General features: G+C 39.8%; 1 protein-coding gene across 2 annotated transcripts in view; it reads right to left on the reverse strand.

The window, feature by feature from the left end:
- The window catches only part of ARMC3 (armadillo repeat containing 3), a 92,998-nt gene that overhangs the window by 27,427 nt on the left and 42,670 nt on the right, over positions 1–22,901 (reverse strand). For both annotated transcript variants that reach the window (XM_082616815.1, XM_082616814.1), the window contains exon 10: positions 3,127–3,376. In XM_082616815.1, the coding sequence (XP_082472941.1) occupies positions 3,127–3,376 (250 nt within the window). The remainder of the gene's footprint in view (positions 1–3,126; positions 3,377–22,901) is intronic.

The following is a 22,901-nucleotide window of genomic DNA, read 5'->3' on the forward strand; positions in this document are numbered from 1 at the left end:
GGGATTACACATTAGCACACGTAACCTGGGGAAGCTTTGAAAAGTTTACTTGAAGCATCTGATGCTTAGCAAGCCAAATTCCTGAACATCTTTATATCTGAGTATAAGATAGCAATCTGACTCCACGTGTTCTTTCGGCAAATATCTAATTCATTTATTTCACCACTCATTCCTCCATTCATGCATTCACTCATTCATTCAACAACTGTTTATTAAGCATATACTGTGTGCCAGGTATAGATCAATGACATGGACGCAGGGAAGGAAAACCTCAGTTCCCTTCTCTAAAGCCTCAGGAAGCTTATGGTCTTTCATGCAAAAACTAATGCAAGGGCATCCCTGGTGGCGCAGTGGTTGAGAATCTGCCTGCCAATGCAGGGGACACGGGTTCGAGCCCTGGTCTGGGAAGATCCCACATGCTGCGGAGCAACTAGGCCCGTGAGCCACAACTACTGAGCCTGCGCATCTGGAGCTTGTGCTCCGCAACAAGAGAGGCCGCGACAGTGAGAGGCCCGCGCACCGCGATGAGGAGTGGCCCCCGCTCGCCACAACTAGAGAAAGCCCACACACAGAAATGAAGACCCAACACAGCCAAATAAATAAATAAATAAATAAAATTTAAAAAAGAAAGCAAGGATGTTTAAAAAATAATAATAATAATGCAAAACAGAGTTCAAGGGAAGCATGCATAGGGGGTGGTGTGAGCACAGAGCAGGACGTTTGAAGACTAAAGAAAGCCGTCATGGAGGACAGGATGGCTGAGCTGGGTGTTGAAGGAGAAACAGGCATTTATCAGGTGAACAAAGGTGAGACTAGCTTTCCAAGCAGAGAAATCAAGGAGGTGTAAATAAGAGAATTTTAGAATTCAAATCGTATGGTATTTCTGGGGTGTAGAGTTACACCTGGGAAGCGAGTTCAGGCTTAGGCAGGTAGGCGTGGATCATTGCGAGCCCTTGCATAGCACACTAAGCAGCTTAGCTGTCCCCATGGGGCAACGGCACACCCCTGGGGACTTGCAATGATGGGATGAGGGTCATGAATTTGACAGATCAGTCTGGAGGCAGTTTGGGGAATAGGAGGTGGCAGGGGTAGGGAGGGCCGTAGAGTCAGTTGCAATATTCCAGGAAACAGATGGACTGCTCAGTGAGCCGCACGGAGGAATGACCAGCTAACACAGTGTTGTTCACCACTGTGTTGCCACTGCCTATTGCAGCACCTGGCACATGGTAGCTGGTAAAAAAAATATTTGGTGACTATCTTACTACCTTAATGGATGAATACAAATGAACTGAGTCAACGGGAACAAAGAAGGGGGTAGAAGAAATAGCTGAGAGACAGAAGAGATTTGTTAGTTGTCTGAGCAGACAACACAGTGTGAGGACAGGGGCTCTGGACTCAGAAAGATGTGTTCGCAGTCCGTGATTTCCCGACCCATCAACTCTGCTCTCAGCACATTATTTCTTTAAGCCTCATTTTCCTCCTCTATAAAATGGGGATTGCAAATGTACCTATTTCTTTTCTTTTTAAAAAATTGAAGTGTAGTTGGTTTACATGCTGCATAGATTACATATAGTTGTTTTATTAGTTTCAGGTGTACAACATAGTGATTCAATATTTTTATAGATTATACTCCCTTTAAAGTTATTACAAAATAATGGCTGTATTTCCCTGTGCTGTGCAGTATGTCCTTGTTGCTTATTTATTTTATGCCTAGGAGTTTGTACCTCTTACTCCCCTGCCCCTGTCTTGCCCCTCCCTTCTTCCCTCTCCCTGGTGACCACTGGTTTGTTCTCTATATCTGAGTCTGTTTGCTTTGCTATATTCATTCGTTTGTTTTATTTTTAAAATTCCACATGTAAATGATAACAGCATATTTGTCTTTCTGTGTCTGCCTTATTTCACTAAGCATAATAACCTCTAGGTTCAACCACATTGTTGCAGATGGCAGAATTTCATTCTGTTTCTGGCTGAGTAATATTCCATTGTGTATAAATACCACATCTTCTTTATCCATTCATCCATCAATGGGCATTTAGGTTGCTTCCAAATCTTGGCTACTGTGACTAATGCTGCTGTGTACATTGAGGTGCACGTATCTTTTCGAAGTAGTGACAAACATACCTATTTCAAGTGAGGCTTAAATGCATGTTAAGTGCTTAGCACACTGGCTGTGCATAATAAGTGCTCCATATTGTTATTTTTACTGGGGAGAGAGGAACAGAGTCCTAGGCTGTTTGAATGAGTGCCACGCGACAAGCAAACAGGAAAAAAGCAAGAGAAAAAGGTACGTTTGTAGGTTTATATCAAGTCTTTATGAAATGGGCCAAACACACTTTTATATGATGGACTTGTAAAAAATACAATTCCATGTTTTAAATTTTTGAAATACAAGAGAAACAGAAGTGTGTGAGTAACCCATATTTATAATTTCAAGCATCATAGTAAAAGGCACACCTGAGTGTCCCCCACTCAGCTTAAGAAATGGTGCATTTCAATGACCTTGAACCCCCGTGTGCTCCTCCTCAAACACATCCACCCCCTTGATCCCCCAAGAGGCAACCAATTTCTTAAATTTGGGGTCAATCATTCTCTCACTTTTCTTTATAGTTTTCTATGTATGTGCTTAAACAACATATTGCTTTGCTTTGCATATTTTTGAACATTATATAAATAGAATTCACACATCTGTTTTCTTCTGAACTTGACTTTGCTCAGCATTATGCTGGTTAAGATTCTTCTCTGTTGATGTCTGTAGCTACAGTTCATCCATTTTCACTGATGCAAGATTCTATTTTATGAATATACCACAAATTTATGTATCCATTCTCTTAACAACTGGACAGTTGGTTTGTTTCCAGCTGTTGAGATGTTATAAACAATGCTTCCTGGTGCACAGAGACAAGAGAGTGTCTTAGGTATATATCCAGGTATATACCTAGAATTGCCACATTATAGGGTACACTCACCTTCTTTGCTGGGTGATGCTAATTTGTTTTCCAACGTGTTGCACCAATTCTGAGGGACTTAAATGATGGGTAGGTTCAAATACTTGAAAATATTTCAAATTAATGCACGAGTAGGTATGGACCAGAAGAAAGAGAAAAGGAAAGTGATGCAAATGCTCACCTCTGTCCGGGCCTCGACATCACACGCGGTTGCAGCAACGGTGAGAGCGGCTTTGCTCTGCACAACAGTGTTGGCAGACTGCAGCGGGCTGAGCAGGGCGTGCATGACGTCGTGGCTCTGGATGCTCACACGCAGGGGCTCCTGCATGGCCATGTTCGTCAGCACCGTGGCGGCGTTGGCTATGGCTCCATCTCGTTTGCTGGAGAGGGCATTGATTAACGCATCGATACCATCACCTTCGGCAGCAGCGCTGGGTCAATGAAGGAGAAATGAATGCTGTTCACCCCTGTTCAGGAAATGATCTTTGGAGCATACAACTAAGCTTATAAAACAAACGAGTGCCTAAAGACAATTTCAGAAAGAAATTAATTTACCTGGGTGATGAACCTGGAATTGAGGCTCTGGGGATTTAAATGGAGTCTGGGGGGTTATGAATGAATTTAAATAATCCTTTTCCTACGTCTGCAGCTTTGGGTTATAGGAAAATGCATGACTGCTTCTTAGAAACCCTACTACAGCTATTCATTTTTTAACTCAGTGATACTTACAAGACCAGGAAATTCTATTCAAAGAAAGTCTATTAAAATATTCCTAACCAGTAAGAAAACAAAGGTTTAAATGGGAGGAATGAGTGAACATGGGAATTTAAAATTCTTCAGCTCATCTTCCCTCTTTTTAAGTGAGGCTGTTAACTGTAGGCAGATGTTAGCACGTTTGAAGGCAGCAAATCATTTTGGGGGTGGATGTTGCTTTTACAAATTAAATATCAAGATCAAAGTCATGATATTGACAAGAATAATTTTAGTAACGTAGGCATATTCAGTTGTTAAATTTCCTATTTCTGGTATAAAAATGTTTTCCCACAATTAGAAATCCTAAACCTCCTTTTAAAAACACTATACTTTCTATAGTCCTTGCTTTGTTATCACTCAAAAAGCTCATAAAATAGTAAAAATTTAAAAAAGATCATTTTAAAGAGTGGAAGTTGATTTAATTATGTTCTTTAATGTTTGGAATTGCTTCAAGTAAGAGATGTTTCAAGCAGTAAGATATATAGAGCATCCTGGTTTTAAAGGAAAACCCCAAATTATGTTAAAAATCCATCTAAATCATCATAGAGAGAGTTAATCAAGACAATAAAAATACACTTGAGACTTCAATAATACGAACATCTTTTTCCAGTTTATATTTGCCACTTGAAAAAAATTTAGGATCACAGTAATAACCAACACTGAAAAAAAGAAGTGAGGCTATGTAGTTTAGCCCATCACTCTGTATTCTGATGAGTTCAATTTGGTTCTGTCACTTGAATTTGCTGGTTGTGAAGGAGAACTGACGGTGTCAAGAACAGAAGGTATCACGATTATTCATCAGAGAGCAGAATACAAACACAACCTCAATAAGGAGACTGCTAGCTTTAGGTGAAAGGAAGCTGTGAATCAGGCACAAACCAGCTCTGAAGGAGACTGAACAGCAGCCACTGGGCAGGAACGGAATGACTAGAGGCAACATCTCTGGAGAACAAAGGGCTTCTTGGTGTTGACCTTGAACGCACCTCCTACCCCCGGTGTATATAAATCCATCCAGAAAACACACCCTACTGATTGATACCAAGTTAAAGTCAGCACTCAGTTCCGTGTTTCCCCTCCTCCAGTTCCTGGCATCTATTTAACCCTCTGTGGCATCTCCTAGTCTTTCTCTGGGATGGTGTCCCTTAAAACTAAAATTTGGTTAGATGACATGTGACCAAAATTGGGAGGAAGCCCAAGAAAAATATTGAGAGGAAGCCCTGCATCTCACTATGGCAGCCTGAGGAACAGCATTTAATTTCCTTTCCTAGAGGATAAAATAAACACTCTTAAGATAATCTCACATTTACGTCTCTCTCCTATTATTAACTGACACGGTGGTCATTTGATTTTATGAATAAGGGAAAATTTGAAGGCTCTAATATATTAGTTCACCAGGAACTTCTCATACTCAACACTGAATTTAAAAAAATACCAGGAAGAATTTTTAATTATGCATATATTCTAATTAATTAACATAAGCTTAAACCTTCTCAAAAAAAATTGTGTCCTTTGAATTATTTTTCATGCGCTTGATGCAATCAGTTCCTTAAACCAAATACTCTGTGTTTTTTTAATCATTATAAACACACCTTGGCTAAAATGCACGATTCCTTTGTCACTTAGTGGTTTTTATCTTTGACAATGTTCATTTTTTAACACATCTTGGAGAGTAAAGAAAGAGCACACAATGGGGGTATTTCAATGGCATCCATGATAGAAGCCAGAAATGCATTAGGTAAATGCATACTAGTAAATTCTGAAAGGCTTTATCTTTTGTGTGTATCAGGGAGTTTAGGGAAAATTTAAGTAAGTGTGTAGGATCATACTCCATGGTTTTAGTTTCTCTAGTTTATGTAAAAACAAACAAACCTGGGTCATGGAGACACAGGGATTTTCATCAGGTGTGTCTCTGCTCTCAGCCTTTCTGCTTGGATTTTGCTTCTCCCTTTCTCCTGTACGAAGGCATGTCTGGCCCTGGTTCATTTATACTCTACCTTCTGCTTTTTCTTTGCTCTTTATGGAGGCAGTAAAGGGAAGTACATAAAAACCTAGCTGTTTAAAAAAACCAAAAATTCTAGTACACAGTGGAATGTAGCTTTTACTAAATTGAACATAACTGCCAGCACCGAAAGACAAATCATACAGGCACAGCTGGGAGAGCAACGTATATTATATGTGCATATCTGCCCATAATTTGCTATGTGCAGCTCTAAGTGCAAAAAGCATAATTGAGATTAACTTATGATATGAAAAATCAAGCTATTAGTCTTACTTAAAAGAAAAACTAATTTCAGTCATAGAAATAGAGTGCAGAATTTGTACTTTTTTTAAAAAAAAGAATTGCATTAATTTTGTGCGTTCAAACCCAAGACATTCTGTCTTATTTTTCCCCGAGTCTAACATATACACAAGCTGAAGCCTGTCCTATTTTTAAGACACATTTTAGTCTCCTAGATGGTAGAGCATTATCCAAATGAATAGGACAGAAGTCAGACTGCTTTGTTACAATATCCAGTATTACAGGGCTGTATATCATCACAACAGTCTGAAACTATTTTCTGATATTTACTATCATTAGTCTCCATCCGGCTGGAGTTTAATCAATTAAGAGTTTAAAATGTAAATTGAAACAGAAATTAACCAAACTACAAACCAAATATGGGAATGTATAAAAACATCTGTTTATGTCATTTGACATACGTAAATAGAAGTGAAGTTCGACATGTCATGTGTATCCAATCTATTACCAAGTCCTGACTATTTCTCTCCTCCGTATTTCTCAGATCGCTTCCTTTTCTCCATCTCCATCTCTCCCACTGAATCCAATTCAACATCCTGTATCTTGTGGATTGACATAAGTACTCTCCTAACAGGTTTCCCCTCATCCCCTCCAATCCTTTCTCCATCTTACAGCTTAAGTGATTTTTAAAAAATAATCTTATTTCTCCCCTACTTAAAACTTCCACGGTTTGCCATTGCTCAGGATAAAGCCCCAAATTTCTCACGTGGCCTCTGAGGCTAAGCATGCGCTGACCCCACCTCCCTCACCAGCCCGTGCACCCCGCCACCTCTTCCTGTTGTCGTGTCCTAGGCCTTTCTGGCAACCTGCCATACGCCAGGCTCCGTCTCACCTCGGCGTGTGCCCACACTCTGGTCTCACTCCCGGACGTCCCTTCCCCTGGATAATTCCCATTCATCTTGCCAAGTTTGGCACAAATGTCTGTTTCTCAAGGAAGCATTTCTTGACCCCCAAAACTAGGTTAGGTCTCTTCTTCACATGTCCTCAGAGCATTCGTTTGCTAAACGTATACATTTCCTTTTGTTTTAAAAACTGAGGTTTTGGCACAAGTGTTCACAGTCAGAGAAGAGTCACAATCTCGAAATATTATTTTACGGCACCTGTTACGGAAAGGAATTCTGCACATAGTTTTTCATATTAAGTCCCCAAGCCCCACAGTTGCAGCATGGGCACTAAGAGCACTAAGGAAAAACTCAATTGCACAAAGAGCGTCTATTTATGCTTCCCGGAAAGTACTGTGCTATTTCATGTCTGTGTGCCTTTGCACTCGTGCTCCCTTTGCCCCCACATCCCTCCCGAACCTCTGCCTGAGGACCCCGCAAGGCCAGCTCACTCACCGCTTCCTGGGTGAGTACCCACGTCCATCACTGCCCCTCGTTATTAATCACCCCCTCTTCTGCCGTGTCTACGCCTGGTGCCTACTTCTTAGGCAGCATGTGAGTCTTTTTATATCCCCAGTGCCGAGAAGATCGATACATTTTAATTGACTTGAATCAACTCAGGGGGAGTGATGAAAACCTCTGCTGGCGTCCAGAAGCGGAGAGGGAAAAGTACTTAGCTCAGTGTGAAGTTTGCAAGAAGGGGTGGGATCCAACAATATGGGGATCTCCGCTTGTATCACTTATAGGTGTTCTTAAAAGCAGTTTATTTCCTCCTCATGCCTAGGCTTCTTGGATTATATAGTGAAGTCATTTTCTTTTTAACTATTTATTTATGTATTTATTTGGCTGCGTTGGGTCTTCGTTGCTGCGCGCGGGCTTTCTCTAGTTGCAGCAAACGGGTTACTCTTCATTGCGGTGCGTGGGCTTCCCATTGTGGTGGCTTCTCTTGTTGTGGAGCACGGACTCCAGGCGCGCGGGCTTCAGTAGTTGTGGCGCACGGGCTTAGTTGCTCCGTGGCATGTGGAATCTTCCCGGACCATGGAACCCGTGTCTCCTGCATTGGCAGGCGGATTCTTAACCACTGCGCCACCAAGGAAGTCCCCCCATGAAGTCATTTTTATATGAAGTTTAATAGATGAAATCTTGCACTTTAGACAGTGTCTTTGGGACCTGTCCCTCTCATGTGTCAAGGGATGTGGATATTCTTTCTCTGCAAACACAGTTTGTTTGGGTTGTGTCATCAGAGGACACGATTTGGTACCTCTCAGATTTTGATCCTTGCTGCTGTTTGGAGACTCACATTTAATTCCTCTGCAAAGGCTGGTTACATGAATCAAGGGTGACCTTGGGCCGCACAGAAAATCTGTTTAACAGAGCCCATATACAGGGGGATATGTGGAACCCGCTGAACAGATGGTAATATTGGCAATCAGAACCTTGTTTGTTAACAGTGATTACAACCATTCCCACCAGCACGGCTTTTCATATGTCTCCGTGAGGTTTGTCACACCAAGGAAGACATATTGGTGGCAGACACGCTGCAAGTGGTGAAGAGAGGTGCATATGCAGCAGTGACTCAGTGTTGGTGAGTTTAATTGCAGGCTCCCAGCGAGTCTATACAGGTGCGAGGGGGGTGGGGTGCTGGCCGTTATGATAAGCAGATCTCCTGGTTATCACAGCCAGATCTGGAATGCTGTGAACAGGATTCCTGACTCTCTTCCCAGCCAGTTTTTCAAAGGTAATGACCCGAGAAGAGAAGTGGAGGGTGTTTGTTAAATTGATCAGTTTCTGAGTCCCAAAGAACCATCACCCCGCAGCAGCCCCACAGTTGCAGAAGACTAATATATGTGCCCCCCAACTCTGGCTGAACCCCAGGATTGACAAAAGTATCCAAGAGTATTGTCTCCTTTGAAAAAAAGTATTATTTAAAGATGCTTATCCATAGTAAGGGAGAGAATCACAATTAGCTGCAGGCAAAAAGCTTAAAATGAAGAGTGTAAAGTAACACTATTATTAAAGTGAAACCCAGACATAGAAACAGATGTGGGAAGTTTTGCATCCTATAGCAAAATAAGAAAAAAATGCAAAAAAAAATTTAAAAGTATGTGAAACCAAATTGTTTCCATCATATCGATGTGTCCTAGCAGGTATGATTTGGGAACTTCCAGAACATGCTTTTATGCTACAGTTGCTGTGACATCATGATTTTTCAAGAGAAAACTGCTAATTGCAAAGAGATGAGCACACGCCAACCCAGCACCTCCACAGAGAGCATGCGGGGTTTTGTTACCAATTATGAGGCAGTCAATCAAGGTGCAGGGAAATCAAATGTAATTTTCTTACAAGTGACATGGAATCCTTACTGACCTATCTGTTCAGTCACGATACTTCACTTCCATACATGCCACCTTCTGTTTCAAAAAGCTGGAATGCCTGCCAATAATTAACTAGCTGCCATCAGGAAAGAACAACTGTCTTCATTTTACATGGCTGACTTGTCTCCTGATAAAATAGGAATAATGGTCAAGGTGTTAGAACATTCATAATAAATGGCTTCTGCAGTTACCAAATGTTTCTGTTTAGCCTGGAAAGCCGTCTATTTACATAACTGGATATGACAAGGGCCACAATCCCAAAGTAATTAGAGATACCACGTTGTTGATTTTCTTAACTAAAAAAAATAAGGACACTGAAATCTCTCGTGTGATGGCACATAAAACCCCCTGGCCCTTGCCAGGACTACGCTCATCTCATCAGCTCTAATGTCAGAGAGAGCGTCAGAGAGACGGTCATTGATGAGCTGTGTCACTCCTGTGACCCCTTTCACAACACTGGTGTCATGCATGCCCCTCTCTATGACTTCGTGCTGTTTTATTTCATCTATACTGTTATCACTTCTGAAATTACCTTAAAATTACTCATGTGTTGTCTGTCTCCCTGTCCAAACTGTAGACTTCATGAAAGCAGTTTCGTGGAACCATTGTCACGATCCCTACAGCCTAGAGCAGTACCTGGCACATAAAGAACACCCAAGTAACTGTGAAATAGTTACAAAAGAAACCGAAATTCACAGATAATAACTTCCTTAGCCTCTGGGATAAAATGACAAAAATGGTAAAGAGAGACCCCATCTAGTTCCTAGTGAAAGGTATGTTCCAGGCTCCCTGTGATCCTGGGTCAAGGGTAATCGCTTAGACACACAAAATATAATAGGTAATCCAGATTCACTTTTTTTAGAGTTAAGAAAGATAATATTTAGTGAGAATAAGACTTGCTCAGGAAGCAAGTCAGTCAGCAGACACAATTAAAACCATGATGATCTGACTATTAGTTCACTACCTTTTTTACAATTACCAGTCTCTTAAGCTTTAAAAAGTACTGTATTTTCTAGAAAAAAAAGAACCAGAATCTATTTGGTTCACTTCATCATTCCTCAGGGAATGAGAAATAAGGGAGACCATTTTGATGTATAGCATAGTGAGAAATTCTTACTAACCATTGAATACATTTTTTCCTCTTTCTCATTCTCTTATAAAGAGAATATAAGGAAGAGGAGGAAGAGAAGGGAAAACATGGAAAGGAACCTGGAAGAAAGGAGGAAGGAGGAAGGAAGGAAAGGAGGGGATGGAAATTCAGTTCTCCAAAGGTGCTTGCAGTCTGGAAGAATCCAAAAAGACCAGGAAGGCAAAGGGAAACATTTCGTTGGAAGATTTGGAGAAGTTCGAAGTCGCAGAGATAGTGAGCAAGAGGCAGAGAGAGAGAAAAGTCACGAGCTCCCTCTGGATGTACACAGCTGACTGCCTCGGTATGAAGTGTCCATCCCACCTCTGTGAATTTGAGCAAAGATGGCGCCTATATTTCCTCATCTGCAGAATGGATGTGATGATAATATTCCCTACCTCACAGGACTGCTTCAAGGATTTAGTGATACATTCCATTTGGAGTACTCAGCCCAACGCCTGGCCACACAGGCCAGGTATCATCATCATCATCATCACTATCATCATCATCATCTTCACCATCACTATCAACATCATTATCACCATCATCCACGCATACTCAGTGAGCCACAGGGGCAGAGATTTTCCTATACTCTGTCTCCATTTCTTGGATCATGGGAAAATAGGATCCTATATCCAAATTTGCATGTGTGTATGAAATTTTCATTTTCAGACAACTTTTCAGCTGGTCAGTCAAATCTCCAACCCCTGCAGGGCTAGAGCAGAAGCAGTTTCCTCAAGCATCCCACCCAAGTCTCTTTGTTTAGGCAACAAATGAGTAATAAAGGCCATTTTCAGAGGGAAGAAAAACCAAGGAAAAGGATTAATATTGAAAAGTCAAAGACGAGTAAAAATGGAATTTATGTAGGCTTTAAGCACTGCTTCAAATTTTAAGAGAAAAATCACACAATATAAAGGTATCCAAACTGTTTGATAATTTCCTCTTAAAATCAGTAACCGTGGAAATTAAACCTGAAGGATGTAGCAGCAAATTTAAAATAAGGTTATGCAAATGTTAGTCTCTGCTGTCTAGGTAATAAAAGCAGCATAGATAAGTTTCTAAATGAACATTTCATGGGGTTCACCTAGCCTCACAAAACTTGTAGCCAACAAAATTCCAACTGTTTGTGAAGGTCGACTGGGCATCAGCTGACACAAGATGGGGGTATGGAGTCAACTTGTTTTTATTGCAGAATCCAGCATTTCATTCTATATATTCCTTCAAATCAGAGGCATCTATCAACACACAGCAGAGAAGGAATCTAGGCAGTAAGGGGGGTAGAAACGGAAAGTATCCACTCAGTAAACCTGGATGGAAGTAAGGCAAGAATAATCCTTAAATTTACCACGAAGATGCTTCCCATCTATTTTATCTATTAACTCAGAAGGCTTTTAAAATAGTGAAGAACACTTTAAATAAAGTTCTTTGAGGTATCATCCTGAATACAAAAGTTTGAAACATCCTTACTACAAAACTGAACTTTCTAAAAGGAAACTAACTCAAGTTTTCTTTCAGGATTCTCATATTGTGAGCATTCTAATTCAAAGGAGGTAGCATCTGACAACAAAGTGATATGTCAGAATTTTAAAACAAAATAATCTTTTCTATTATGTAAAGTCAAGAGCAAAAATTCAACTCTAGAGTAAATACCTAACAACAAGATTAATTTATGTCGGTTAAGTGTATTATATTTATCCTATATGGCTATATAGCACAGCCGATATTCAGTCACCAGGACAATTAATGTGTCAAAATATTCTGAAATGACTTCACCTTAAAAAGAGACGAAGACAAGCATCTGTTAACACACAGTTAGCAGTAGAATACTATCTCTTTAAAAGCACCACAATGGAATGCTTTCCAGATCACAATCTTTCAGTAATGTTTTAAAATATTATTTTAGACACATTGAAGAGTATTTCAAATTAAATTAGTGTGCGTTTTCACTAAAATACAGAGCAAACCTTCTATTACCTTTTTTTGCCCCTCCCCCAACTTCTTCCTAAACTGCCACTAGGGGTCAGTATGAAGACACAGTTCCTCCACCGTTAGAAGGAATATGGAACTCTGAAACATTTTCCCTGTGAAAAACCCTAACAAAGACAATAACCACAGAACTTTAGCGTTATCAAGTCCAACCCATACATCACGTCTGTAACATGAGTTTTCATTTTTCCCGAGACTGCATTTTAATGTTGTAAATCACAGTGGATTATTTCTATGGTCAATGTTTCTTTGATAAAAATAAAGTACTGTAAGCGACAAGATCACTTATTCTAAGTGAATCTGTGCATATTGGCCAAGTATGATCTAGAACGGATGTTAAAATTTATTCTCAAATGGTGATGGTACACATCTGTAGCCATCTGGGAGGTATGTATCCCATCTCTTCCTGTAGAGGAACGGAGATGCGGAAGTGAATCTTGTGATGTTTTGCCAGCTTTGAGAGGTGGTTTTTTCCCTCCTTCAAAATGACCATCATCATTCACTGCACTACAGCCTCAAGTACACAAGAAAATATAGGCAATTTTAAGGAATAGCACTAGTCTATACTTAAGTCTACAGAATAAAAGAAATTAAAATATTTGTAAAAATAAATATACATGTATACTAACTTCCACTAACTCTGTTTAATGGGGTGGGAATTTTTAAAAGCTTTGAAAAGTGCTTTGTATGCGCACTAGAGAGTTTTAACATTCCAAGAAATCACTCAAGGTCAGGCCCTTCCCTAACAACACTGAATGGATAGGGAGTTGGGTCACTGAATAAATGAAGTGCTGTCTTTTCTTAAAGTTCTGTATGTGGAATATCTTTCAAAAATTTTCTCTACACATTACATGGCTTTCTTAGGCATAGTACCCCATGAATAATTCTACTAGGTATTAAAATTATTCGGTCAATGCTTTATTTCTATGTTAGTGAAGAGAAATATTAATACTGATAATACAAAATGACACGTCATCCATGTAGAATGAGGACGCTGAAAAGTTCCCAAAGCACTCAAAATGCACATCCATATAATTTGGGGGCATTCTGTCTCTTTCTGGAGTCCCCTTGGAGCGTAATCCTTACTCATCTCCCTCATTTCCTTTATTGTGGTCCTGACTGTAGGTTACATGATGGCAGGATGATCCCTAGGGAAGAGTTCTTTGTCTCTGGTATTGTGGAAGCAAGCGGTGGCCCAGCAATCAATCAAAAAAAAATTTTTTTAAGTAACCACTATATGTGCTGCCATTTAAAACTTCCTTGAGTCACTGCTGTTGTGGGAAGTCAAGAAGGGGTATTAAAAACAACAAATAAAAAAATAAGAAAGAGAAGATAACAAGGTCTCTCAGATTTAAGGAAATCGCCCAGTTCTTTATGGAGAGAACATGAAGTAAGTATGAAGAATGAGAGTTAGTTAGTATGATCTATGTGTAGACAGCAGAGACCTGATTACTTTCTATATCAAAATCACAGTTTTGACTTACTTCTCTATAGGTATTAAAATAATTGTATTGTAAATAATTATTTATTGAATGAAATTAAAAAATTTTTATATAGTGCTTTACAATTTCCAAAAGTTTCACACACGTGACTTCATATAAACCGATGATAACCCTTTTTTCCCCACCCCTATATTGCCCACGCCCACAGGTGGTAACCACTAGTTTGTTCTTTTTATCTGTGAATCTGCTTTTTTTCTTAATATTTTTTGTATTAAAATTTTTTTAATTTATTTTTTTATACAGCAGGTTCTTATTAGTCATCAATTTTATACACATCAGTGTATACATGTCAGTCCCAGTTGCCCAATTCAGCACACCACCATCCCCACCCCTCTGCGGCTTTCCTCCCTTGGTGTCCATACGTTTGTTCTCTACATCTGTGTCTCAACTTCTGCCCTGCAAACTGGTTCATCTGTACCTTTTTTTTTTTTTTTTCTTTTTCTGTACTGTTGTGGCCTCTCCCGTCGTGGAGCACAGGCTCCGGACGTGCAGGCTCAGTGGCCATGGCTCACGGGCCCAGCTGCTCCGCGGCATATGGGATCCTCCCGGACCAGGGCACGAACCTGCGTCCCCTGCATCGGCAGGTGGACTCTCAACCACTGCGCCACCAGGGAAGCCCCATCTGTACCATTTTTCTAGGTTCCACATACATGCGTTAATATATATTTGTTTTTCTCTTTCTGATTTACTTCACTCTGTATGACAGTCTCTAGATCTATCCACGTCTCAATGAATGACTCAATTTCGTTCCTTTTTATGGCTGAGTAATATTCCATTGTATGTATATATGTACCACATCTTCTTTATCCATTCACCTGTCGATGGGCATTTAGGTTGCTTCCATGACCTGGCTATTGTAAATAGTGCTGCAATGAACATAGGGGTGCACGTGTCGTTTTGAATTATGGTTTTCTCTGGGTATATGTGCAGTAGTGGGATTGCTGGATCATCTGGTAATTCTATTTTTAGTTTTTTAAGGAACCTCCGTACTGTTCTCCGTAGTGGCTGTATCCATTTACATTCCCACCAACAGTGCAGGAGGGTTCCCTTTTCTCCACACCCTCTCCAGCATTTGTTGTTTGTAGATTTTCTGATGGTGCCCATTCTAACTGGTGTGAAGTGATACCTCATTGTAGTTTTGATTTGCGTTTCTCTAATAATTAGTGATGTTGAGCAGCTTTTCATGTGCCTCTTGGCCATCTGTATGTCTTCTTTGGAGAAATGTCTATTTAGGTCTTCTGCCCATTTTTGGATTGGGTTTTTTGTTTCTTTAATATTGAGCTGCATGAGCTGTTTATATATTTTTGAGATTAATCCTTTCTCCGTTGATTCGTTTGCAAATATATTCTCCCATTTCGTCTTGTTTGTAGTTTCCTTTGCTGTGCAAAAGCTTTTAAGTTTCATTAGGTCCCTTTTTGTTTGTTTGTTTTTATTTCCATTACTCTAGGAGGTGGATCAAAAAAGATCTTGCTGTGATTTATGTCACAGGGTGTTCTTGCTATGTTTTCCTCTAAGGGTTTTATAGTGTCCAGTCTTACATTTAGGTTTTGAATCCATTTTGAGTTTATTTTTGTGTATGGTGTTAGGGAATGTTCTAATTTCATTCTTTTACATGTAGCTGTCCAGTTTTGCCAGCACCACTTATTGAAGAGACTGTCTTTTCTCCATTGTATATCCTCGCCTCCTTTGTCATAGATTAGTTGACCATAGGTGCGTGGGTTTATCTCTGGGCTTTCTATCTTATTCCATTGATCTATGTTTCTGTTTTTATGCCAGTACCATATTGTCTTGATCACTGTAGCTCTGTAGTGTAGTCTGAAGTCAGGGAGTCTGATTCCTCCAGCTCCGTTTTTTTCCCTCAAGACCGCTTTTCCTATTCGGGGTCTTTTGTGTAAGATTATTTGTTCTAGTTCCCTAAAAAATGCCATTAGTAATTTGATAGGGATTGCATTGAATCTGTAGATTGCTTTGGGTAGTATAGTCATTTTCACAATATTGATTCCTCCAATCCAAGAACATGGTATATCTCTCCATCTGTTGGTATCATCTTTAATTTCTTTCATCAGTGTCTTATCGTCTTCTGCATACAGGTCTTTTGTCTCCCTAGGTAGGTTTATTCCTAGGTATTTTATTCTTTTTGTTGCAATGGTAAATGGGAGTGTTTCCTTAATTTCTCTTTCAGATTTTTCATCATTACTGTATAGGAATGCAAGAGATTTCTGTGCATTAATTTCGTATCCTGCAACTTTACCAAGTTCATTGATTAGCTCTAGTAGTTTTCTGGTGGCATCTTTAGAATTCTCTATGTATAGTATCATGTCACCTGCAAACAGTGACAGTTTTACTTCTTCTTTTCCAATTTGTATTCCTTTTATTTCTTTTTCTTCTCTGATTGCCGTGGCTAGGACTTCCAAAACTATGTTGAATAATAGTGGTGAGAGTGGACATCCTTGTCTTGTTCCTGATCTTAGAGGAAATGCTTTCATTTTTTCACCATTGAGAATGATGTTTGCGATGGGTTTGTCATATATGGCCTTTATTATGTTAAGGTAGGTTCCCCCTATGCCCACTTTCTTGAGAGTTTTTATCATAAATGGGTGTTGAATTTTGTCAAAAGCTTTTTGTGCATCTATTGAGATGATCATATGGTTTTTATTCTTCAGTTTGTTAATATGGTGTATCACACTGATTGATTTGCGTATATTGAAGAATCCTTGCATCCCTTGGATAAATCCCACTTGATCATGGTGTATGATCCTTTGAATGTGTTGTTGAATTCTGTTTGCTAGTATTTTGTTGAGGATTTTTGCATCTATATTCATCAGTGATATTGGTCTGTAAATTTCTTTTTTTGTAGTATCTTTGTCTGGTTTTGGTATCAGGGTGATGGTGGCCTCATAGAATGAGTTTGGAGTGTTCCTTCCTCTGGAATTTTTTGAAGAGTTTGAGAAGGATGGGTGTTCGTTCTTCTCTGAAAGTTTGACAGAATTCACCTGTGAAGCCATCTGGTCCTGGACTTTTGTTTGTTGGAAGATTTTTTTTTTTTTTTTCCGGTATGTGGGCCTCTCACTGTTGTGGCCTCTCCCGTTGCGGAGCACAGGTTCCGGATGCGCAGGCTCAGCAGCCATGGCTAACGGGCCCCCAGCTGCTCCGCAGCATGTGGGATCTTCCCAGACCGCGCCCCGAACCCATGTCCCCTGCATCGTCAGGCGGACTCTCAACCACTGTGCCACCAGGGAAGCCCTTTTGGAAGATTTTTTTTTTTCTTGCGGTACACGGACCTCTCACTGTTGTGGCCTCTCCTGTTGCGGAGCACAGGCTCTGGATGCACAGGCTCAGCGGCCATGGCTCATGGGCCCAGCCACTCCACGGCATGTGGGATCTTCCCGGACCGGGGCATGAACCCGTGTCTCCTGCATCGGCAGGCGGACTCTCAACCACTGCGCCACCAGGGAAGCCTTGTTGGAAGATATTTAATCACAGTTTCAATTTCATTACTTGTGATTGGTCTGTTCATATCTTCTATTTCTTCCTGGTTCAGTCTTGGAAGGTTATACCTTTCTAAGAATTTGTCCATTTCTTCCAGGTTGTCCATTCTATTGGCATAGAGTTCCTTGTAGTAGTCTCTTAGGATGCTTTGTATATCTGTGGTGTCTGTTGTAACTTCTCCTTTTTCATTTCTAATTTTATTGACTTGAGTCCTCTCCCTCTTTTTCTTGATGAGTCTGGCTAATGGTTTATCAATTTTGTTTATCTTCTCAAAGAACCAGCTTTTCATTTTATTGATCTCTGCTATTGTTTTCTTTGTTTCTATTTCATTTATTTCTGCTCTGATCTTTATGATTTCTTTCCTTCTGCTAACTTTGGGTTTTGTTTGTTCTTCTTTCTCTAGTTCCTTCAGGTGTAAGGTTAGATTGTTTATTTGAGGTTTTTCTTGTTTCTTGAGGTAGGCTTGTATAGCTATAAACTTCCCTCTTAGAACTGCTTTTGCTGCATCCCATAGGTTTTGGATTGTCATGTTTTCATTGTCATTTGTCTCTAGGTATTTTTTTATTTCCTCTTTGATTTCTTCAGTGATCTCTTGGTTATTTAGTAATGTATTCTTTAGCCTCCATGTGTTTGTGTTTTTTATGTTTTTTTCCTTGTAATTCATTTCTAATCTCATAGCATTGTGGTCAGAAAAGATGCTTGATATGATTTCAATTTTCTTAAATTTACTGAGGCTTAATATGTGACCAAAGATGTGATCTATCCTGGAGAATGTTCTGTGCACACTTGAGAAGAAAGTGTAATCTGCTGTTTTTGGATGGAATGTCCTATAAATATCAATTAAATTTATCTGGTCTGTTGTGTCGTTTAAAGCTTGTGTTTCCTTATTAATTTTCTGTCTGGATGATCTGTCCATTGGTGTAAGTGAGGTGTTGAAGTCCCCCACTGTTATAGTGTTACTGTTGATTTCCTTTTTTATAGCTGTTAGCAGTTGCCTTATGTATTGAGGTGCCCCTATGTTGGGTGCATATATATTTATAATTGTTATATCTTCTTCATGGATTGATCCCTTAATCATTATGTAGTGTCCTTCCTTGTCTCTTGTAACATTCTTTAGTTTAAAGTCTATTTTATCTGATATGAGTATTGCTACTCCAGCTTTCTTTTGATTTCCATTTGCATGGAATATCTTTTTCCATGCCCTCACTTTCAGTCTGTGTGTGTCTCTAGGTCTTAAGTGGGTCACTTGTAGACAGCATATATATGGGACTTGTTTTTGTATCCATTTAGCAAGCCTGTGTCTTTTGGTTGGAGCATTTAATCCATTCACGTTTAAGGTAATTATAGATATGTATGTTTCTGTGACCATTTTCTTAATCGTTTTGGGTTTGTTTTTGTAGGTCCTTTTCTTCTCTTGTGTTTCCCACTTAGAGAAGTTCCTTTAGCATTTGTTGTAGAGCTGGTTTGGTGGTGCTGAATTCTCTTAGCTTTTGCTTGTCTGTAAAGCTTTTGATTTCTCCATCGAATCTGAATGAGATCCTTGCTGGGTAGAGTAATCTTGGTGTAGGTTCTTCCCTTTCATCACTTTAAGTATATCATGCTACTCCCTTCTGGCTTGTAGAGTTTCTGCTGAGAAATCAGCTGTTAACCTTACGGGAGTTCCCTTGTATGTTATTGGTCATTTTTCCCTTGCTGCTTTCAATAATTTTTCTTTGTCTTTAATTTTTGCCAATTTGTTTACTATGTGTCTCGGTGTGTTTCTCCTTGGTTTTATCCTGTATGGGACTCGCTGTGCTTCCTGGACTTGGGTGGCTATTTCCTTTCCCATGTTAGAGAAATTTTCGACTGTAATCTCTTCAAATATTTTCTCGGGTCCTTTCTCTCTCTCTTCTCCTTCTGGGACCCCTACAATGCAAATGTTGTTGCATTTAATGTTGTCCCAGAGGTCTCTTAGGCTGTCTTCATTTCTTTTCATTCTTTTTTCTTTATTCTGTTCCACAGCAGTGAATTCCACCATTCTGTCTTCCAGGTCACTTATCCGTTCTTCTGCCTCAGTTATTCTTGTATTGATTCCTTCTAGTGTAGTTTTCATTTCAGTTATTGTATTGTTCATCTCTGTTTGTTTATTCTTTAATTCTTCTAGGTCTTTGTTAAACATTTCTTGCATCTTCTAGATCTTTGCCTCCATTCTTTTTCTGAGGTCCTGGATCATCTTCACTATCATTATTCTGAATTCTTTTTCTGGAAGGTTGCCTATGTGCACTTCATTTAGTTGTTTATCTGGGGTTTTATCTTGTTCCTTCATCTGGTACATAGTCCTCTGTCTTTTCATTTTGTCTATCTTTCTGTGAATGTGGTTTTCATTCCACAGGCTGCAGAATTGTAGTTCTTCTTGCTTCTGCTGTCTGCCCTCTGGTGAATGAGGCTACCTAAGAGGCTTGTGTAAATTTCCTGATGGGAGGGACTGGTGGTGGGTAGAGCTGACTGTTACTCTGGTGGGAAGAGCTCAGTAAAACTATAATCTGCTTGTCTCCTGATGGTTCCCTCCCTGTTGGTTGCTTGGCCTGAGGCAACCCAACACTGGAGCCTACCTGGGCACTTTGGTGGGGCTAATGACTAGACTCTGGGAGGGCTCATGGCAAGGAGTGCTTCCCAGAACTTCTGCTGCCAGTGTCCTTGTCCCCACAGTGAGCCACAGCCACCCCCTGCCTCTGCAGGAGACCCTCCAACACTAGTAGGTAGGTCTGGTTCAGTCTTCCCTGGGGTCACTGCTCCTTCCCTTGGGTCCCAATACACACACTACTTTGTGTGTGCCCTCCAAGAGTGGAGTCTCTGTTTCCCCAAGTCCTGTTGAAGTCCTGCAGTGAAATCCTACTAGGCTTCAAAGTCTGATTCTCTAGGAATTCCTCCTCCCGTTGCCGGAGTTGGGAAGCCTGACGTGGGGCTCAGAACCTTCAATTCACTCCAGTGGGTGGACTTTTGTGGTATAAGTGTTCTCCAGTTTGTGAGTTACACATCAAGCAATTATGGGAGTTGATTTTACTGTGATTGCGCCCCTCCTACCATCTCATTGTAGCTTTTCCTTTGTCTTTGGTTGTGGGGTATCTTTTGTGGTGAGTTCCAGTGTCTTCCTGTCGATGATTGTCCGGCAGCTAGTTGTGATTCTGGTGTTCTCGCAAGAGGGAGTGAGAGCACATCCTTCTACTCCACCATCTTGGTTCCTCCGTCAATCTGCTTAACTCTGCTTCTTTTTTGTTTTATTCACTAGCCTGTTGTATTTTTTAGATTCCACATAGGAGTGATATCATACAGTATTTGTCTTTCTCTGTCTGACTTATTTCACTTAGCATAATGCCCTCCATGTCCATCCATGTTGCTGCAAACGGCAAAATTTCATTCTTTTTTATGGCTGAGTAGTATTCCATTATATATATATATATATATATATATATATACACACACCACTTCTTTTTTTTCTTTATTAATTTTTATGGGCATATAGTTGCTTTACAATGTTGTGTTAGTTTCTGCTGTTCAGCAAAGTGAATCAGTTATACGTATACATATATCCACTCCTTTTTGGATTTCCCTCCCATTTAGGTCACCACAAAGCATTGAGTAGAGTTCCCTGTGCTATACAGTAGGTTCTCATTAGTTATCTATTTTATTTTTGTAGTGTATATACATGTCAATTGTAGTTATTACTTTATATAATTTAATTTTATTCACTGTGCTTTATTTCTTAAAATAATTGTATGTTTTGAAAAATACCAATCAACAGTCATATTATTTTCTAATCTTTTCATTGTTTACCAATAGCCAAAATTTAGTTAGTGTTGGCATTGGGAAATGAAAAGCATTGAATTCTTTTCATCCTTGGAATAACTTAAAAACTCTAATTCTTATCAGATCCAACAGATGGCAGTGATGTTATAAATTAATAGTTTAAAATATTCTTATAATATTTAGACTCTGCCCCTCAGAAAATGTGAACCAAGAATAAATTCTCTCAGTACTTGCATAAATAATATAAAACTTTGATATGACTACTTGGATAAAAGAGTACAAGGTAAATATAACATGAAATTTAGCTGAAATAGTACTTCTTTCAAAAGCGAACAACTTTCTCCTTTCCAAAAAGTATTATAAATTGAGTATTGTCAGAAAGATTAACAGTGAACCGAAAAAGATAATGGTGTCCAAATTAACTAATTGGATTACATTTTTATTTAAAATTCATTATTGCTTCTTGGTTTCCTTTTTTATCTATTTCTTTCTATGGGGGTTGTTTTAACCTCACTTTTTACTTATTCACTTAAAAATGATATTACTTGTTTTTCCCCTGTCACTTTAAATAAGTGAATCTGGCTATTCTTGTCTTCTTTTCCTGTACCCTCAAATAGTTACTTTTATTCTTATTCTTTGCCTTTTGTCTACTTTGAGTGACCTTTTTCTGCAGATAATAAAGAACGAAAAGTATGGCTAGAAGACTCTTAGAGCTAAGTTGCTCTCCACTTTGTGATCCAAATTATGTGAAAACAAACAAACAACACAATACAGATGATCACTTTCTGTTTCAAGTTATGGGCATTGTCAGATAGACCTTCTGTTTTTCACTGTCCTTTTCCTTTTGGTTGTATTTCCCCCCGAAAGCCTGCTATGGGATGGGCACTATTCTAGATGCTTGGTGTGTGTCCATGAATTAAACAGACAAAGGTGTTGGGTGCTGGTCAGAGGACACAATGAGTGAGCTGTATGGTATGTAAGAAAATGATAAGGGTTATGAGCAAAGGGCAGTAGGAAAGGAGGATGGAGCATGTGTGTGGGAGGTACAGTTGTAACCACTGTGGTCACCATAGGCCTCCTTGAGGGGACATTGGGGCAGACCTGAGGGGGTGAGGGACTGCGCGGTGGGCATCCTGGAGTAGAAGGACATTCCACGCAGAGAGGATGGTCATTCGAAAGGCCTAAAGCAGAACACTTCTGGGAGGTGAATGTACTTTCAGAATATACTTGATTATCTATGTTACGCTGCATCATTTTACTCTCTGACATTGGCTTGTTTGTAAGTAAAGGGATTTGTGTTTGTTAAATTATTTTTTTTAACTACAGTTTCACTTATCCATAACTCAATACCTGGAGACTTCACATATCCAGAGGACACATGAGAACTATCAGAAAAAAAAGAAAGGTAGAAAGAAATGGCCTGTAAAGACCAAAACACCCCTTAGAGCAGTGGCCTCAGGTCCTCCCTTACTGCTTTTATGTAAACTTTGATAAAGCTTGGTTACCTGGTATCCAAGCTTTTCACTGACTGAAGGGAAGGGATCTGAAGAGAACCTTGGCAGGGTTGTGCCTGCCAATCAGATCTACAGACAGCAGTGAATATTAACACTGCCAGCCTGTAAGTAGGAGTCAATAAAATGCACCAACCCCAAAGGCACCCCACCTGGAGGCTGTACTCAGAGAGGAGGCAAGCACCCACCTTCCCTAAGGGGCCCTGACGACACCACCCTGGAGCGTACAATAGCCACTTACTCAAAAT

Source organism: Mesoplodon mirus, assembly GCF_964341445.2.
Source record: "Mesoplodon mirus genome assembly, chromosome: 4".
Taxonomy (NCBI): domain Eukaryota; kingdom Metazoa; phylum Chordata; class Mammalia; order Artiodactyla; family Ziphiidae; genus Mesoplodon; species Mesoplodon mirus.